The following is an 18,933-nucleotide window of genomic DNA, read 5'->3' as shown; positions in this document are numbered from 1 at the left end:
GGATTAGCCATTTCCAGATGGCCAATGAATAGTTTCAAGTGGACGCAGGGCATTATTTAATACTTAACCAAATGTTTTCATCTAAGGCTGCGGAGGAGAGGTTCGCCCCCTCGCGTCAGTTAAAAGTAACCATGAAGATGACACGTTCAAACATTTTTCAACCAGCAGACAAGTATGAAAGTTTTTAACCAAACAAGTGAACGTTATAGGGTGAAATGCCCACTGTCGCGAATGTTTGTGGCGCGCTTCGATCGTAGCGTGCAGCACAAACCAAATCAGATAGTAGGAGAGAGAGAGACCGCCATATGGTGTCCATTAAAGACTATCACGCCATAGCTGCACAGCAGGAAAGAAAACGTCGGAACTGCGTCATTTCTTTTCCTCAAAGACCAATTTTCAATTTTTGACACCAAAATACCGCAGTTCGCGGTTTCTTCTGCGCTTTTCTAATACACGCGGCTCCAAAACCTAAGCCTAAATCGTCAGGATTTTTATTTGCACTAATTAATGATTTGATTTTTTGGGAATTAATGCATAATTGCCAATTTACGGAAAACACAGCGCGAAATATGTGGAGCACCCGTCCCGTCTCCTGTGTTCCCTCTTGTCCACGTTCTTTCGCACAGTTTTTTAACAATGTTCCTCCAAGTAACCGCAAACACTACAGCGTCTTTCATTCTTGTGTCGCGCGTGGCGTATCTGTTCTCGCTTCGGCGAGCGCGGCTTCGGCCACTTATCTGCGTTTTCAGCAGCGTCCGCTCCGGCGGACGCAGTTGTTGCTGCGACGCGCGTCTTTTCTTTCCTTTTTCTCTTTCCTCTCTATCTGCACGTGGCAGCGGTGGTGGCTTGGCTCAAGCCAGTAGGCAGGCCCGTGCAATTTCCTTTTCGTCCTTCTCTCAGTCACAATAACAACAACGTGGGCCGCACACATTCGCGGGGCCCACACAAAGATCAACCGGCTGCAGAAGGAAAGAATTCGCTCGCCTGCAAGAGCACGTCCTCACAACGGCCCCGGCCACTCTCGCGCGGCGCGCCACTCGATCGGACCAATTCTTCCTACACGTGCACTTTTATTTGCTCTGAAGGGTGAAACATAGGCGGCAGCGGTCAGACCGCGCTCAGTACGTGCCCGCGAATCCAGTCCAGGTAACTGTCCACGCGCGTGTACACGCCGAAAGTGAAGGGCCGGGCGCACGCGTGGCCCCAGCTGACGACGCCCAGCAGGACAGGGCGCTCGTCCACGAAGCCGACGAGCGGGCCCCCGCTGTCCCCCTCGCAGGCGTCCGCGCGGTATGCCTCGCCGAATCCCGCGCAGAAGGCCGTCGGCGCCACGTTCTCCACGGCCGCCTCGCAGCGCTCGCGACTCGCGACGATGGGCAGCGAGGCCTCCTGCAGCCGGAGCGCGGGGCCACCCCGGGGCCCGACGCGGCCCCAGCCGAAGAGCACGCCCTGCGAGAAGCTCTCCAAGTAACCCTCGGCTGGCGGGAGGCAGGCCACGGAGAGCTGCCGCCGCCGGGGTCGCTCCAGCAGCAGCAGGGCGACGTCGTGCTCGCGCGACGGGGAGCCACGCACGTAGCCCGGGTGCGGCAGCGCGCGCAGCACGCCGACCCGCGGCCCGTTCTGCCGCGTCGCCCCAAGCGCCAGAGCCAGGGCGGTGTCGTTGCCCTCGGGCAGACAGTGGGCAGCCGTGAGGGCCCAGCGCTGGCCTACCAGGCTGCTGCCGCACAGAAAGCGCCCCGCCACCAAGAGCTGTGCCACCCAGGGTGCGTCCCGTGCGCGGACGCCGTCCGCCACGCGGCGGCGACGGCTCGGCGCAGCCCGGTCGCTCGCGAAGCACACTCCGACCTCCTCGGCGACGAGCAAGGCCCGCTGCAGGCTGACCGTCCGGTTGCCCTCGCGCACGCACACGTAGGCGCCGGGCTCCCAGAACCGGTCGGGCACTGGCGACGTCAAACGCCGGCCGTCGCGCAGCCAGTAGAAGCGGTCGGCCGAGCCGGGCGCCGGGTCGCAGCCCTCTGCGGAGACGCCGGGCCCCACCCGCGACCAGGGCAGCTCCGCGGGCGACGCTGCGGCCCCCAGCAGGGCGGCGAGAAGCACGGCGAGCATGACGACCGCCCGCAAGACTCGTCACGCCCGCCGCTGGTTGACCTCGATCGCAAAAGCAGCTTTGCTTCGGTCGAACACACGTTTTTAACGACGACCTCCAGCGGATGTGCGCCGCGGTGCATTTTTATGCGAGCGCGGCGCCTGCAGAGTCGGGACGCAGCGGCGATGCCCACTCTACAACGCGGTGATAAGGCAGAACTTGGACGCCGCGTGCGGTCCTCGTCGCGCTCCGGCGTGCGCGTTCGAACGTGCTCCCGTTCTGCCATGGGTGTTTGGTCGAGAGTGCAAACTGTTTCTCTCTCTTCTGTTGTAAGATGCAGTACTTCTGAGTCCAGTCTGAATGCTTGCAAACGACTACGGTCGAACAAGTCTAAATGAAGTTTATCTGCGTTTTCAAGAGTTATTTACCATCATGGAAAATGCACTGCTAAATAACAGCCAACAAAGAATGATCCTCCCACTTAATTAGTCCTTTTTGTCTGGTTGAGCCATTTGGCTCGATCATTTCTTCATCCGCAACACCAGCTTATTCTGACAGCTTTTATTAGAGTTCGAAGGGGATCCTCTTTGACATGTCGGGTAAAGTAGCACAAAACAAACCAGACATGAACCTCTACCAACATGCCAACTTTTCACACTGCCTCTTTGACAGGATGACCTTTCAACATTCTTTCGTGTTATCTTTTACGAATCCATGGCTGTCAATAAGTACTAACCACAAATTCAATGCTTTGCAGCTGGTCATATTAATGATTATCAGTGCCCTTGTGAAATTAGGCAAACTACACAGACTGCAAAGACCCTAACACAGAATTATTCTATCTCAGAGGCAAAGAAAACATAAACTGAATCTGGAGTTAATGAAAAGATACAAATGTAATGGACTTGGCTTTTTTGACAAAGAAACGACGCAGTGGCTAAGGTGATTAAAAAGAAAAGCACAATGTTCATCAATCTGCCAGTTAATCATCATCTTCATCATCAGACTGCTGCCGACGGTTGCCAGCATTAAGGCGAAGGACAGCTCCAGGACTAGGGTATGGGCGCATCTGGTAGAGTGGCCCACTCGCAGTCGTGTCGGCACCTGTCTTGGCTTCATTGCTCTTCTCCAGGCCTGTAGACCACTTGCCACTGAATGAACATGCACAAAAGGCACACTTTTAGTTACATTTAGTTATCCAGGCCAATGACAAAAGAGTATGTGTGTGTGTTATTTTCCTGCACAAACCAAAACAGAAAAGAGGCCTTTTGCATGCAGGAAAGAATTACTACAAACATCTCTGGGACAAGTCTCTGATATGTCCATGATAGGTCAATTTCAGCCCACAAGAGTGTGTAGCCATGCACTCTGCCCAGACCCACACGTTCCCATTTGTGTTTGTTCTACTGCTATAGTAGGATACAACTTAAAAAAACAGCAGTTGCTAACACTGGGCCGCGGCGTCCTGTATTACTCCACTGGCCAATTGCAACTGTAAACGAAACCAGCTTTTTAATGTTTGACTGTATCAAACAATCGATGTATCAAAATTCTAGAGCTCATAATTTTTTTCTTGTGATAGGCTTCTTGTTTACGTAACAAGAAGTGTTTAAGCAGTGAACTACTTTTTCGTCGTGGAGGAGTTCTGTGCACGAAGGCTGAATGTGGGCGGAGCTTCACTGCAGACTTAAGTTGTATCCCATTATAGTACCTTGGTCACATAGTTCTCATGTTCTGCCATCCACCTTGGGTGAGGCAGCCACAGTGATAGGCATACTGCATGTCTCCCAGAGGGCACCTACTTGCAAGCCTACCTAGATCACTTTACACCAGAGGGCACAATCTCAACAAACTACCTTGTATGACATTTTTGTGCTCCCCTCCTGTGTTTCACAACTCCCTTAAGTAATGCCCGGTGGAGCTTTAAGATAAAAGCATAAATTACTGCAGCTGAATCCATGGTGACCCAGCTCCATCAAAGAGAAATGTGGAAAGAACTGATGGTTGATCTCATACCGAGGAACATCCGAGTATGCAGCCGGATCCATTGGGTCCAGGTCGTTGCTCCGCGTACGGTCTCCTAGAAACATAAAGCCATATATATGTGCACATGCAAACTAGCCATAAAATTACTTCAGGCGCTTCCTCCAGCGAAGACAGATAAAGCATCTATAAAAATGGCAAGGTTTTAATGTAGTTAGACTGAGCAGATGTGTGAAAGCATGCATTTAGCCTGATTGGCTCATGGTTTTGCTTTGCTGGGTCGTCAGCATGTCTGGCGATGATATCAGACTCAGGTTAAGCTCTGATCGAGGTTAAGCTGATCTGATTTGTTCGCGCTGCAGATGGAAATTGATGACGACAACGATGTGCAACAGTGTGTTGCAGTTTAACACGGGGCGTGATCAGCTGCGGCAATAGCATGGCGCCCTCGTGCAGTGGCCAGTGAAGCTGATCTGTTCATGCCGCCTGGGTTTGAATCCCAGTCGCGGCAATGTTTATTCAGTTATTTATTTATTTGTTCACTCATTCTTTCAAGGTAAAGGTCAAGGCTTCAGCGACTGCCCGGATTTTGCAGCTTTGGTCGTGAATTAGAGCTTTCGCTCTAACAGTGCTTCCACCACTCACCGCGACGGTCCGAGTTGCCATGGGATGACCCTTTAGAGCTTGCAGATTCACGAGAGCGCCGGGGTGGGAGCGGGACATCGTCATCGTCTAGCATATCTTCTTCGGAGCCCTATTAAAAAGGCAGAGTGCAGTATGCCTCATCTGAAAGGAGCCATGTAACCACAGCCAAAAACAGCTGCCCTCTAGGACAGCATGCTATACCACAGGAACTACACTAAAATTTCAACATTTGTATGTTGAAATTTGTTTAAATTTTTGTATGTCGCAAGCGTTAAACTATATTTCATGTGTCTGCTTCCACAAACTGAAAACTTTTAAAATATCCAAAGGCTTTGTCAAAATTTTCCATTTATCATATGCAAAACCTTAAACAAGTGAACTCCCTGATGTTCAATAACTTTTATCACTATTTCATGAGCAGCAACCTGCCAAGTTTAGGCTAGCCCACATCATAACCCTACACCTGCTTGTTTTCAGTAGCTGCGAGATTTCGTCTCATTATACTCACGTCCTAGGACCACTGTAGCAAACGCCCCCTACATTTACAGGATCATGAGCAAGCTTCTCAAGGTCAAGGCCAGCAAGGTCTTTCACAACTACCTTTAAACAGACTTTAAACATGTCCATTCCCTTTTAATTTGAACTAGAATATCATGAACTCACATTTATTCCCCCATTTATGCTACTCTCTATCTGCCGCATAATGTAAGCCCTATCATTTTCCTTCCGATAGCTCACTAGACAAATATTTTGCATTTTCATCTGCCTGACCCCACAGGGTGATTACTGGTAGCATACATCAACTGAGAGCCTCTCCACCTTGAGGCTCGAGAGTCATTGGTAAGGCACTGTTCATGGCCTGTGAGACTGCCTGCCAACTCATCTTATTCCAATCCATCCTTTTAATATATTCTTACTCTAACAGCAATTTTCTTCTGATGATTCAGATCCGTAGTCACTACTTGGCCCAGACAGGTGTACCCCATCAAAGCTTCCAGTAACTCACTATCTATTGTAGACTATTACCTTTTTGACAAACTGTTTAACATTACAACGTTACTTTACATTTAGTAACTTTCTAAAAGGATGTAAAGACACAATGGTTACTCACAGCACTGTCCAATTCTTGACCATCATCAGCGTCAGATATAAGCTCTGTAAAAAGCCGCAGCAAAAACAACACAAAATCCAGTATCTGTGCTCACAGAAGCTGCCAGCTTCTACAAAGAAAAAGCATACCTCGGAGCTTCTCAGCAGGCAACGAAATCTTTGCCCTGGGGTGCCGGGGTGGCATCCATGAGACATCCTCACTGCCTTGCCTCCAGTAATAGTGCCTTCCACTGCACATGTGTCCAACAGTCGCACAGAAGATTTCAACACTGAGATCATCCTATGCTTGTATCCATGCACTATCTGGCAGTGTTCCAGTGATGAGAGGTTTCCCACAGCTCACGCACTTATACTGGGGAAGGGGGGAGGGGGGGTCAGAGTTTGTGTGCCTCATACACCAAGCTCACCCTTCTCCATAGGGAGAGATGTGATATTTGACGTAGAAATGGAAAGCTTTTTCGTCTGTGATGCATCAAGCAGTCCCATACTTTGTATGTTCACCGTGTTAGTGGCTGTCTTATATCACACAATTCTATGTCTACAGGTTGGTAGTAATACCAGCAGAATCCCCCCTCCCCACGCCATTCACCTGCGGTTGCAGTGGCCAGCAACCTCGTCGGGGCGGCAAGGAGCCACCCATTCACGTCTTTATCCCACCATGGGACACAGCGACGCCAGCGAGGGGATCATCTTTTCTGTTGGCTTGACAAGGAGCGCCGATGAGCCGCCTTGTTGGAGGGGACCGAGGGCGGAACTAAGCCCCTTCCCTGAACTGAGTAATAAGCCACTAACCCCGCTCATGAAATGCCTGGGCAGGTGCTTTGACCTTCCCAGACACATCGTGGCGGGATATCTCAGCCGACGCCATGTTTTCCCCTGGTATCGAAATGAATATTGCTCACGTAACTGTTAACATTCAAAGCATGAGTTATGGTATAACATCTATACTCTTCCCCATTTATTTTTCAATAACAAAGCGTCAAAGCGCACAAAAATTGTTGTAAAAATAAAATGTAAATAAAAATCAATGTCTCTCTCTCTCTCTCTATATATATATATATAGAAGTTCCCCCCTGAACCAAACTCTGGGACTGCCACTGTCTCCTCCTCATACTTCCTTACCCCACCCTACTGTACTAGAAATGATAGTGCATGTCAAAAAATAATAAAAAAAAACTGCATGTAACTCAGCTCGAAAATGCATAATTAATTTACTCACCAAACCAAAACAGGAGGCTCTCAGACAGCAGTTCAAAGCTAGATAACACGTAAACTTGCCCTTATGTTTAGTGTAATTAATGCTTGGTGGAAAACTGCCAGAGAGTTGTGGACAACAGAGTGAGGCAGACATGAAATTCTGTCAGTGTCTAGTGAGTACATCTAGTTTTTGTCACATGTTCGATGAATTCTTCTTTTTTGAGACAATTAATTGATGACAAGGTAAAAGATAGATATGGTGAAAAATGATTATTCTAGAGGTGCATAAGACTGCAGACAAGTTCTCCGGTGCGTAGCAGCAGCAACAAACTTTACAAACATACCCAAGTTCAGAACAGTTATAGGCTGGCTGGTACATACGTCCCAGGATCGTAGAGTTCACTCCAGCCCTCTGGCAGGGGATACTTGCGCAGCATGTGCAAACGCTTGCGCTCTGTGCGGGGTGATTCTTTCAGCTTGCCAGCTCCCCAGTGCTGACGGCAGAACGGGCCGCACTCATGGTATAGGTTCCACTTGTTTGGACACCCAGGAACAGGTCCACCCACTTGCAACTCGCCACCACCCGCTGGCCGGCTGACGTCATCATAGTCCTCAGCAATGACCTCTTCCTCAGGCTGGTCAGCTATGTAGACAGCCAAACCAAACATTTTTCATGGTAGCATGATAAGTGGACAAGAAGGTGTTACTAAGCTAATTATCTACAATTAGTCACGTTGCCATTATGCTGCAAGAAAACACTAGATGATACACAACAGTGAGAAACAAACACATGACAATGTGCTTAGCAGTGTGCGTGTGCCTAAAGGAGCAATTCTCGCAATACAGTGAAACATCAACTGTCGCAGGCTATGTCGGTAGCAAGATCTGTCAAGTGCCACAAAAAACATGCCAAGAGACAAATGTTTACAGGACGTGTAACTCCCCAATCATGGTCAAGTTAGGCAGGTTATATGATATAAGGTTTTAGTGAAACGAGGGGCCAAGAAAATATTTCTGCAAGAGTAAAAATAATGCTGCAACTAAAAATATCAAAACAATACATAATACAAAATGATTACAGAAGAGACATCCGTTTAGGAAGCGCCGCGGAGGGCTTTTTCAGATCGCTACAGCTTTACTTCAACTTTAGTTTTTAGAACCTAAAGCAAACACTCAACTACTGTATTGAATGTGATGACAGAAGGTGCCGGTGTCATTTGCAATAATCGGACACTTTTCTCTCGGCAGATGTGAAGTTGGGCCTACGGTTTTCTATTGCACTTGCCATTAGAAACAACGGTATTATAGGTGAAACTGGAAAAATTAACTACGCAACAAGAGACTATAAAAAATTGAAAAGATTTTGTTCACTACTTCGCGGAAAACGCCGCACATCACGCAAACCTATTTCAACGTCAGCTCGTCTCAAATGAGGTTCGCTGTCGCACTATCATGCTACTCAGTTTTCATGACATCTGAAAGAAAAACCGATTTTGTTTGTTGTGAAATTTGGAGCAGGTGAATGCTCTGCACAACAGCTGAAGCAAGTCGAAACGTGCTGGGCACTCACCTGCTGATGGTTCAGCATCGGCGACTTTAACAATTCCCCGCTTTTTCAACCTGGCTAGAAGAGCTGGCGGAAGAGGCATTGCGCACAACCTCTACCAAAAAACACACACCAGAAAGCGGCGCAGGTACTACAAGCGCCCAGCAGTTTGCACCCACCGGCACAGTGATCGCGCGGCATGAAACTAGAAAGTACCGCTGTCGCTGCTATGGTCGGGGATGGTTGCAGGCAAACCTTCTTGGTCACAGGCGTAGAGCGTTGCAGCACAGCTATAAACTTCGTCACTCTCGACCTTAGCGCGAGCCAGTATTTACAATATTACGGTATATTACTTCCGTAAATAAAACTATTTCGGTTTAATTAGCAATCTAACCAAAACAAAAACAATCATATAGCGGTGAGATTTAGTGCAGTCAAAAGCAGCCTAAAGTAGCCAAATCAAGCCAAGCGTATTTGAGCTCGAGTTCAGCTGCGGAAGATTTACGGGCCCGGTGTCGGCCTGGCATCTCCATCAGTGAGACGTCAAAAAAGAGTGTTAGCCTCCCACAAAAACCAAACCGAGTGTCCAGCTGGATTGCGGGTGTCGTAGATATGCCGTGGCTCTGACTTGCATTCCTGTGCACAGCCTGCTCGCTCTTCCTTCCGATCCTGTGCACACTTGCTCGCCAGCCGTGCGAAGTTTCGATGGGAGGTGTGGCTCTGGTTCTCCGGAGCGTACTGCTTGCTGACTCTTAACGCTGGATAATTCGCTGAGAACGGCAGTGGAAGCGAAGGCCCTCTTCGAGACGTCGTAGAAGTTCGGCAACGCCCGCTAGCTGTTGGCCTTGATGTAGCCCGTCCAGCGGAAAAAGCAGACCAAGCCGCCCAGGCTTGAATCAACTGCTTATTCACTTGTGCAGCGTACGGGCAAACACACCGAAAATGTGCGACATGATCGGCACGTCGAGCCTACTGCACATCGGAGACATTGTTTCCCTCTACGCCGAGGGCACCGTCTCCGGTTTCCTGTGCACGCTAGGGTGAGTTTTTGTGCCTCGTATGCGGTTCCGCAACAAATGAGAGTGGCTTGATTTACTAGCAAACTCTGTCCTTTTTGCTCGCAGTCTGGTCGATGACCGTTGCGTCGTGCAACCGGAGGCTGGGGATCTCGCCAACCCGCCAAAAAAGTTTCGAGGTTAGATGGGAAATTAATAGATTTGTTCATAAAACGAAAATAAACAAGTCTATCGCGCATTTTGTTTAGTAGTGTTGGAAGCAACATTTTTCGGTCCTTTCAGATTGCCTCTTCAAGATGTGTCCTATGAACCGGTATTCGGCCCAGAAGCAGTTCTGGAAGGCAGCCAAGCAGAGTGCTTCCAGCGCAACAGATGCCGTGCTGCTGAAAAAACTGCATGTGAGCTGTGCTTTCTCATCTGATAGGTTCCAAATATTGGCGTGGAGAATAAGCCGCTAACGTTTAATGGTGTAGAATCTTCATTTTCTCTGCATGTTTTCATGGTCGCTTTTCGACATTTTACAAGCTGTGATTTTTATATATTTTCTTTACTTTTTTCGCACGCAGAATTAATAATTTGCGTGGTCTCTCTCGATCGGAGAGTGATAAAAGCGTACTTTTTTATAAGCCATGCTGTCCCCCATTTGACATGCTTCATGGCATCACCTGTAGATGAACCATTTTGCTCGCAACATAATTAATTAGCTGGGTGAGTGTTAGGAGAAAGTGATGTTTCACTTTTAAGGGGTGCACAGTTCATTGGTGTTCTTATGCTGCATGCAACTAGTGCAGACGTAACATGAGTGCTGCTATGAATAATATTGTGATAAAGAAAGCTGCCATTGAACTAGAAATTAGAAGAGTACGTGACTATAACAGCAGGTCACAAGTGTCATGGAGCACTGGTATTTTTTGCTACGTAGGTGGATGAAGAAAGAGAAGGCATACATAGCGTTTGAATGAGATAGATGGAAGGTGGGAAATACTCTCCTCTTTTGTAGATCTCAGAAGTTCAAGGAATATCAGATTACTTTCTGACTGCATTATGTTCATTCAGAAACGCAGTAAAGTTTTAGGTGAAATAGAGAAATGAATTCAGCCAGCCATATTTGTTCTCTAAAAACTGTGAGCATTGTATGTGCCTACCTGGGCATTGGTGTTCTGACAGTTTTGTGAAACTGTGGTAACTCATTTGGTGATGGGTATGACCACAGCATGCTGCCGAGCTGGAGAAGAAGCAGAACGAGAGTGAAAAGCGCAAGCTTGTCGGAGAGGTGGTGCAGTATGGTGGGGTGGTGCAGCTGCTGCATGTTAAGAGCAACAAGTACCTGACCGTCAACAAGCGGCTGCCCGCACTGCTTGAAAAGAATGCCATGCGTGTCTCGCTTGATGCGAACGGCAACGAGGGCTCCTGGTTCTACGTTGTCCCCTTCTACAAGCTGCGTTCAACCGGTGACAGTGTAAGTGGTTTCAATAACTTGCCACGCTGTGGCTTGCTGCAGAAGATAAGTAGGAAGGCTTGGGATATGCAAGTGGGGTATTCCTAAATTGGATGATGCATTGCTCCGAAAGATAAAAGTAATGATTCCATTGAGATATGTAAAAAATAATTTTTTATTGTTTTTTGGCATCAGTGGTGTCAAGGATGGTGGAATAACTGCTACCAATACCTGTTCCTCAACCCTTGTTCCATTCTTGCTGGGTAGGAGCCATCCAGTAATGCTCACATAAAAAGGATTACTCATTGTGGATGCTGTTTGTAATGGTTCTGTGGTTCTACTTCCCCAAACATTTCCCTAGACAAAACAGAGGGGTGCAGTGGGATTGTCTGGGTTATTGAAGAGACATGAAATGTATATGCACTTTTCTTTTCAGAAGCAGAGCAATAAACATCTGCTGTTATTACTGTTATTATATTTGAATGTCAGTGAATGACAAATGGTTGGCCTGCATACTGTAGGGTTTTTAGTTTCAGCCTAACCTATTTTTTAGTTAATGTTTATAATTTTTTGGTTGGAAATAATCTTGTAAACTGCGGCCTGTGTGCTGCTTTCTTACCAAGCAGTGTATATAGTTCCTTCTACATTTTCAAACTTCCTGCACAGGTCTTTTCTGTTGCAGTTGTTTATTTGTCTTTTTAAAGCTCTGCTGGGGGGCTCTACTGCTTTTTTTTGCTTGCAGGACGAAGAGCAAATGAGCCCTAAGATAGCTGTATAAACAAACGTTGTTAACATAATGTTCTATGTTTTTGGCTCGTTCTTAGCGAAGTCTGCCAAAGACATTAAAGTATGCTGTTTGCTGATCACATTTTAAGTACTGCTAAATTTCACTGCAGCGTGCATTTGAAGTGTACATCTTTAGTACTGTGTGCAGCTACTGTGATTTAAATACAGTATTATACCTTTTACGTATTAGCCTGAGAGGCTTTAAAGGGGGATGAGTGTTTATTGGGCTAAACTCAGGTTATTTATGGAAAAGTATGTTTCAAGAAGGAATTTCATGGTGCTTAGAAAATGTGAGATGTGTTCCAAATATGTGGTTATCAGAAGCAACTCTTTGATGAACAAAAATTGCAGTGTGTTTCTACTGCATTAAGTGCTAATGCGTTGGTCAAACTTCAATACATGAGTGCATTTTTCTTTGCTGTAACTGATGTAATGCGCTATGTACATTGTTGCATAACAGCAAAATCTTTTTTCGTTGATTGCATGTAGCTTTCTTGGGCATTTGCCATGTGTGACAAAGAAAGTAAAATTATGCTGGAGCATTTTTCTTTTTTCTCTCATTTAGTGTGTTGTTTCAAACATACATTCTGTTTAGAATCAGACTTGTCAGTGTGAATAATTTCTATTAATAGATGACCATTTTTAGAAGCAGCATTGCTAGTTTTCGTTTCCTTGAACCATCATATCAGTCTTGTAATTTTTTTTTTTTTACTGTTGACGTGTGTGAAGTGCACACTGTTTAAAATGTTCAGTCTTATCTGTCTTTGTTTTGATTGCTTGTGTAAAGCCAGCTGAATGGAAGATGGATGTGGAAGCATGGGGTGTGTGTCAGGCGTGCATTCTCATCTGGTCTCAAAAGAAAACATTCGACAGAAGTCTGTCTGGTTGGGAAATTTAATGTTAGGAGAAGGTAAGTGACGCCAACCAAGTAAAATACAGGAAAAACACGACGTTTCGGGACCGGCTCGGCCCCTTCTTCACGGTGTGACTACGGGCGAGCGCAGCTTGGCTTTTTAAGCCCCTGTGTGGAGGACCTGACCCGGCCATTGACCCGCAGGTCCTCCACACAGGGGCTTAAAAAGCCAAGCTGCGCTCGCCCGTAGTCACACCGTGAAGAAGGGGCCGAGCCGGTCCCGAAACGTCGTGTTTTTCCTGTATTTTACTTGGTTGGCGTCACTTACCTTCTCCTAACATTCTCATCTGGTGACCCCTATTTGTGTGCAGGTGGTGGTTGGTGACAAAGTGGTGCTGACCCCGGTGAATGCAGGCCAACCACTCCATGCCAGTAACCAGGAGCTACCTGACAATCCAGGCTGCAAAGAGGCAAGAGAGGGGGACACCTGTTCATTTTTGCCTGTGCTTTCATGGAAGGATCAATCTCTTGTAGCAGTCATGTAGCCTCAGTGACCCCTGAATCATTGTTTGTCCTGCACACTGCAATGAAGGTCTGACAAGAAGAAATATTTTTGTGCAGAATTTTAGTTGGGGGCCAATTTTATTTATTTATTAATGACATGCCACAGATACTTAAGTCCAAGAAAGTTAGCAAAAGCATAAAGAAATAATAATTGCAAAAAAAAACACTAATAAATATTGGCTAGTCCTCATGAGACAGTGGTACGGCTGTTTAATTCCACTGTTATTGTTTGTGGAAAGATGGAAACGTTTGCTTTAATAAATATGAAGGTCAGAGAACTAGGGTGATCATGCTGTGTTTTTCTCGCTGATAACGGTGTTGAACATAATAAAGGATACAGAGTAAGTTTTTTAATAGGGAGAATCAACTTGGCTTCAAGTGTACATTTCTAGTATCTTCCTTAATATCTTACAAACGATTGTAAGTGACTTGCTTAGCTGGTATGTGTTGCATTTCTGCAGTTTAATTGCTCAGTTTCTTTTATTGTTTAAAGCAATCTTGACCAGTTGTTCCTCTCTTATGATGTGCTACATTTTATGCATTCCGTAGAATACCTGTAGGGGTATTCTGCATCAGGTTTAGGTATATTATTTTATGTTATGGGCTTTGGATCCAAACACACCATATTTATCAAGCAGAAAGCTCTACACAGCAAAATGAAAATTGAACACTTGCTGAGGGAGGGAAAGAGTCAAGGGCCAACGTTGTAACTAATGCACATTACATTACCCTGCAGGTAAATGCTGTTAACTCAAACACGAGCTGGAAGATATCGCTCTTCATGGAACACAAGGAGAATGTGGATGATGTACTCAAAGGGGTATGTGAGCACTTATATCTTTATTGCTCTACTCGAGCCTTCTGAACCTTGCATGTTACCTCATGGGTGCATGTTTTGTATGCTGTGTGAATAGTGCAAAAGAACCTTATTTTTATTCATTACAAGTGTTAATTAGCTGTGCCATGGGAATAGTGAACGTGTTCATTGTCTGATCTTTGCCTAAGCGTTGTGTAGTTGTAGCTTCAGCATACTTTGCATGCAATATGGATAAAACACTAACGTCTGATCAAGCTGCTTATGGGAGCTAATGTGCATTTTTAGCTATGATTATGTGGGCTCTTCATGAGTAGTCTTATGCAGGAATTGATGCTTTATAGACCAACGTTTAAGGATATTGTGGGTAGTTCAAATATTTTATTTGTGAATTTGAGGACAACACTCATTTAACTTGATGATTAGATCATAATGCTACAACAGTTCGGTGCATGTTTACATCACACTACTTTTTTGTGTTTGGTGCTGCACTAAATAATTATCAATATGTTGGATAATTAACTGAGATTGATTCTTGAACATGGTGTCACACCTTATAATGATCACTGTTGGTAAGACCTAATGTGGACAGACTCATAAAGCAAGAAATAATTTTTTGAAGTACCTCAAAGTACGATGCACTGTGCAAGAAGCAGTGTCTGCAAGCAACTGTTTAGAAGTGTGTCAAGAGGAGAGAAAGCCCTGTCCTCCCTCTGGTGGCACACGCAGGGAGACGTGGTGCGACTGTTCCATGCGGAGCAGGAAAAGTTCCTGACAATGGATGAGTACCGCAAAAAGCAGTATGTGTTCTTGCGGTCGACGGGACGCACCACTGCGACAGCGGCCACCAGCTCCAAGGCCCTTTGGGAAGTGGAAGTGGTGCAACATGACCCTTGCAGGGGTGGCGCTGGGCACTGGAACAGCCTCTTTCGACTCAAGCACCTTGCCACTGGCCAGGTTTGTGAAGTATCTTTCGAGGCCTACGCATGCTAGGTTTTCAAGAAAGGGTAACATCTGCCAGAGAGGCCAGTACAAGCATAGGTGGTTGACACCCAACAATGAGTGGAAATTGTAAGGAAGCACAGAAAGAAAATAACTTTTACACACACAGGCTGCTATTTCTGACTGACTTTTACTCAGAATGAGTGTACGCGGGGTCACAGGTGCAATAAATAACAAAGAACATGACAAAAAAACTTCGTTACTGCTAGTGTGGTGCCTACTCGTGTGTGGCTGATAGGAGTGCCAGCTTCTTACTTGACAGAGAGATCTAGCGCAAAATAATATATGACTTGATTGTTTTTGTAGTCACCTCTGTCTTTAAAATTTTTCATTTTAGCTGATCACTATGTATTTTTGCTACAGTCTTTCCCTAAAAGCAAGGCACACGTGACCATTCATGACAGCTTCTGCTCACATGGATTGTCATGCTATTGTTTGCTTGCACCTGGCCTATGAATTGATAAAGTGACAGCCACAATTGATAAAGTGACAGCCACATTTGTGTAAATCAGTCAAATGTGATCAACATTTTGTTTACAAGAAGCAAATAAATATTCAAGAATTGCAGCACTACTTTCAGGATGCATATTCACTTGGGCAGGAAGGCAGCAAAATAACTGTGCTGGCCGTAAATCTTGTTCACAAATCGTGCGTCTAGATTCGTGCACGCATGGCACTTTCTTTTTGCAGTACCTAGCTGCAGAGGTGGATGAGGACCCGACTCCTGACCCGACCCGGGCTAAGCTGCGGGGCCCGCCAGGAAGCCCCGTGTACTGCTTGGTGGCTGTGCCACAGAGTAGTGACATTGCCTCCATCTTCGAGCTGGATGCAACCACACTCTCACGTGCTGACGACTTGGTGCCCCAGTCTTCGTATGTACGCTTGCGCCACCTTTGCACCAACACTTGGGTCCACAGTACTGCCATCCCCATCGACCGAGAGGAGGAGCGGCCAGTGATGTGGCGCCTAGGATGTGCACCAGCCAAGGAGGATCGTGAGGCCTTTGCAGTTGTACCAGTGTCGGCATCAGAAGTGCGGGACCTTGACTTTGCCAATGATGCCTGCCAGGTGTGTATGGTGTGTGCTTTTTAGGGGGCAGGGTGTTGCGGCTTTAAGTTATTGATTCCATTCGCTTCATTATGAAAAGAAAAATCGATATGTGCCTATTAGAACCACATGTGCTCATCAGTGTGTTCACCTCTGCCAATGCATGACAACATATTTACCACTTAGGCTGTGTGCTTTTGTGTTCAGCCCTGGAGGAGATTATGTTATTCTATAGGCCATACTTTTGTACACTTCTTTTGTCACTTCTGTAAGCTGAATTCTTCCTTTCAAATTCTCATTCACGAAGGAAGTTCGTCTTCCCTTTCTGCTTCCTTCGTGAAGTTTGCGCTGTTTTCGTTGTGGTGGCACCCTTCTAAGCAAAGCTCTTAGTTGATAGTTTTGTGGACATTTGGCAAATCTCTGCTGTGCTCCTTTGGGTGAACCGCAGCAATAAAACGTGAGAGGCTCCACATTCAGTACTTATGATGAACAAGTTTTAATGTGTTAGCATTAGAACCCCCATGTTGGAAAAAGTTGTCCATTCATCCTCAGTTGGCAGGTGGCTAAGTGGAGAAGGAAATCCCCTCTCTCCTTTCAGATGAGGGGGAGAGGGAAGGTGGAGAGGTTGGGAGGTGGTGGGTGGGGGAGAGGGAGCACGGTGTGACACACAGGCGATTAATGCACTGGATCACACCACCCGCTCATGCAGTCTGAACATGTCAGTGGCAGCAATTGCTCCGTTAGGGGATCACAATGCTAATGCATATGCTTCTGCATCAATCGTATTGATTTTTTTTTAATGAGATGTATTGCCTCAGGGCATCAATGGGAGAAAATGTGGTGTAGGATGCAGTAATGATTAAAGTAATTGTTTTGATTGTCTATAATTTTTTCACGAGCGTTAAATCTCACCTGCAAGTTGCTTTATACCTGCACGGTTACTCTTAACTCTTTCGCTACCGCATCATAGGCCATCGATGATGTATAAATCTTTTTTTTTTGTTAGAACTGCAGTGGTGAGTTAGACAACCATGTGGAATGGTTGGATTTCAGTTCCGATTGAGAGACTTCATCTCAGGGTCCTAAGACATCAGCGTATGCTTGCACATGCTTTGTTTTATCGTTCAGTGCACTTGGTTTGTAAATGATAACAGTGGTTTTATTTGGTGCTTTTGGATGTTCGCAACATACTGCCAAGATATTTCACTGAATGCGCCAGCAGATTTTTGATTATGATGATCTCAAGGAAGGCCGTGCTCCTTGTTCACCCGCAGAACCCATTCACTATGCACACACACACACACAAAAAAAAATGGAGAAAAGGAGGAACTGCGAGTTCTGCTACAAAAAGCAAGGACAGAACTCGGAACAATATTAATGTGCAGCACATCCTATATCTATCCCCACTTCATGTCCTCACAGAACTGCTTTATCTAGTGGCACAGCAGTTATATTCCCTAACTTGAAAGGCCACGGAAAGTGCAGTGTATTATGTATGCAGCTGAAAATCACAAGAAGGGTAGCTGAGAGCAAGTGCAATGTTTTTATATTTCAATTTTCTTGTGATCAACTTCTGGCTCAGTGCAGCAGCATCATTTTGTTTTGCTTGTATTCTCTCTTGTGTTACCAGCATGTTTAACCAATAAGTCTAGAAAACTTTTGCACACACAATTCTGGCGTTTCTTTCGTTCAGAAGTATAACCAATAAGATACAATTTGATATGTTAAAATGTGCTGTGCATTTAGCACATCTCGAAGAAATAATTTTAATTTTAAAACACTCAGAATTGGTCATTTTTTTTCGCTATAGTGAAAGACTTAAAGAAGTTCGAGGGTTCACTTCACTGAACTTATTCTTAATGCCATGCATCGGTAGGTGCGACACATGAATCACTGCTCTTTGCAGTGCATCAGAGGTCTGGTTTCAACTGAGGCTCGAACAATCTCCTTGTGCTACATTCTTATTGCCACTGCATGTCATTACTGGTCCTGTCTCCGTAGCTCTTCCTGCCATGTTGCTTCCAGGTGCTGCAGCTGCTGGTAGGTGCTTTGGAAAGTGGCAGAGCAGGCGTCACGGAGCGTCGCCTGCTGCTGCAGCTGCTCCAGGAGGTGATCTACTTCACGGCCAGCCGTGAGGGCGACCCCAACAAGTCGGACCCTCTCGAGCTGGTGGTGACCAAACCCAATAGGGAACGACAGAAGCTTCTGCGGGAGCAGAACGTGCTTCGACAGCTGTTTCATATTCTTCAGGTATAACCTCACATAGCTTCCCACTGCTTGGGACTCCTTTTATAAGCTGGTTCCATCTGCAGGAGTCTTTATCTCACCGTGTATTCTGCTTGACTTCATGCCTGTGCGTTCAAAGATTTGGCTGAGGAGTTACACAGAAGCTTGTTCTGTCCTCACAGCATCATTTGTGTGCACCTCTGGGATTTCTGCAAGCTCACAGGAATGGTGCACTAGGAAGTCTCGAGTCCAGAGGGGACATAGCTTTGCAGGCTGGAGGTTACCTGGAAAGGTTGTCTCTTTGCCTAGACCTTTAAACATGTCCATTGATGAAAGCCTCACCATTGGGCTACATGGCATAAGTTAATCTGTGAAAGCGGGATTGCCATCTTTACAACTGAATTGGCTTTGCTGCTTTCTGGTAGTAATTAATCACAGTACAGACCGTTTCTTGCAATTTCACTATAGCATAGGTAGGCTTTGCAGAGTTCACGATCTGACATTTTGTCATGGTAGTCATAGCATGCCTCTTGTAATGACACACTCAATGACATCACCACTTCAGGATCATGTGACCACGTTCTGGCCGCCAAGATCGGTGCATTTTCAAATTTTGGTGC

General features: G+C 46.1%; 3 protein-coding genes across 9 annotated transcripts in view; 1 reads left to right on the top strand and 2 right to left on the bottom strand.

Moving 5' to 3' along the window:
- Positions 1-1,050: 1,050 nt before the first annotated feature.
- LOC149359081 (serine protease 33-like) lies at positions 1,051-2,479 on the bottom strand. Its single transcript, XM_089571288.1, has one exon. The coding sequence runs from the start codon at positions 2,104-2,106 to the stop codon at positions 1,108-1,110; it is 999 nt and encodes a 332-aa protein (XP_089427414.1). The 5' UTR covers positions 2,107-2,479; the 3' UTR covers positions 1,051-1,107.
- Positions 2,480-3,024: 545 nt separating this feature from the next.
- PQBP1 (poly-glutamine tract binding protein 1) lies at positions 3,025-8,780 on the bottom strand. Its single transcript, XM_089571289.1, has 7 exons — positions 8,592-8,780; positions 7,403-7,664; positions 5,954-6,054; positions 5,826-5,869; positions 4,715-4,823; positions 4,103-4,166; positions 3,025-3,237 (listed from the first exon to the last, which is right to left on the bottom strand). Exons 1-7 carry the CDS (start codon positions 8,668-8,670, stop codon positions 3,069-3,071), a joined length of 828 nt encoding a protein of 275 aa, XP_089427415.1. The 5' UTR covers positions 8,671-8,780; the 3' UTR covers positions 3,025-3,068.
- A 246-nt stretch (positions 8,781-9,026) lies between these two features.
- The window catches only part of Itpr (Inositol 1,4,5,-trisphosphate receptor), a 78,260-nt gene continuing 68,353 nt past the window's right edge, over positions 9,027-18,933 (top strand). For 6 of the 7 annotated variants that reach the window (XM_089571251.1, XM_089571254.1, XM_089571252.1 and 3 more), the window contains exons 1-9: positions 9,027-9,607; positions 9,692-9,762; positions 9,866-9,981; positions 10,797-11,042; positions 13,032-13,130; positions 13,961-14,044; positions 14,768-14,995; positions 15,731-16,108; positions 18,113-18,337. In XM_089571251.1, coding sequence (XP_089427377.1) covers positions 9,510-9,607; positions 9,692-9,762; positions 9,866-9,981; positions 10,797-11,042; positions 13,032-13,130; positions 13,961-14,044; positions 14,768-14,995; positions 15,731-16,108; positions 18,113-18,337 — 1,545 coding nt within the window. In that variant the 5' untranslated portion in view covers positions 9,027-9,509. Of the gene's footprint in view, positions 9,608-9,691; positions 9,763-9,865; positions 9,982-10,796; positions 11,043-13,031; positions 13,131-13,960; positions 14,049-14,767; positions 14,996-15,730; positions 16,109-18,112; positions 18,338-18,933 lie in introns of all 7 variants that reach the window. The other variant, XM_089571249.1, reaches the window with a different exon arrangement.

Source organism: Amblyomma mixtum, chromosome 2 (genome assembly GCF_055824585.1).
Source record: "Amblyomma mixtum isolate Tamu chromosome 2, ASM5582458v1, whole genome shotgun sequence".
NCBI lineage: Eukaryota > Metazoa > Arthropoda > Arachnida > Ixodida > Ixodidae > Amblyomma > Amblyomma mixtum.
The sequence above is the reverse complement of the archived record's forward strand: the minus strand, read 5'-3'. Positions and strand labels throughout refer to the sequence as shown.

Bases quoted from the DNA above. Each gene is read 5' to 3' on its own strand.
- LOC149359081 (XM_089571288.1), bottom strand. From the start codon at position 2,106: ATGCTCGCCGTGCTTCTCGCCGCCCTGCTGGGGGCCGCAGCGTCGCCC.
- PQBP1 (XM_089571289.1), bottom strand. From the start codon at position 8,670: ATGCCTCTTCCGCCAGCTCTTCTAGCCAGGTTGAAAAAGCGGGGAATT. The intron at 7,665-8,591 runs GTGAGTGCCCAG...CTGTCTACATAG, and splicing joins CGATGCTGAACCATCAGCAG to CTGACCAGCCTGAGGAAGAG. The intron at 3,238-4,102 runs GTATGAGATCAA...ATGTTCATTCAG, and splicing joins GCATACTCGGATGTTCCTCG to TGGCAAGTGGTCTACAGGCC.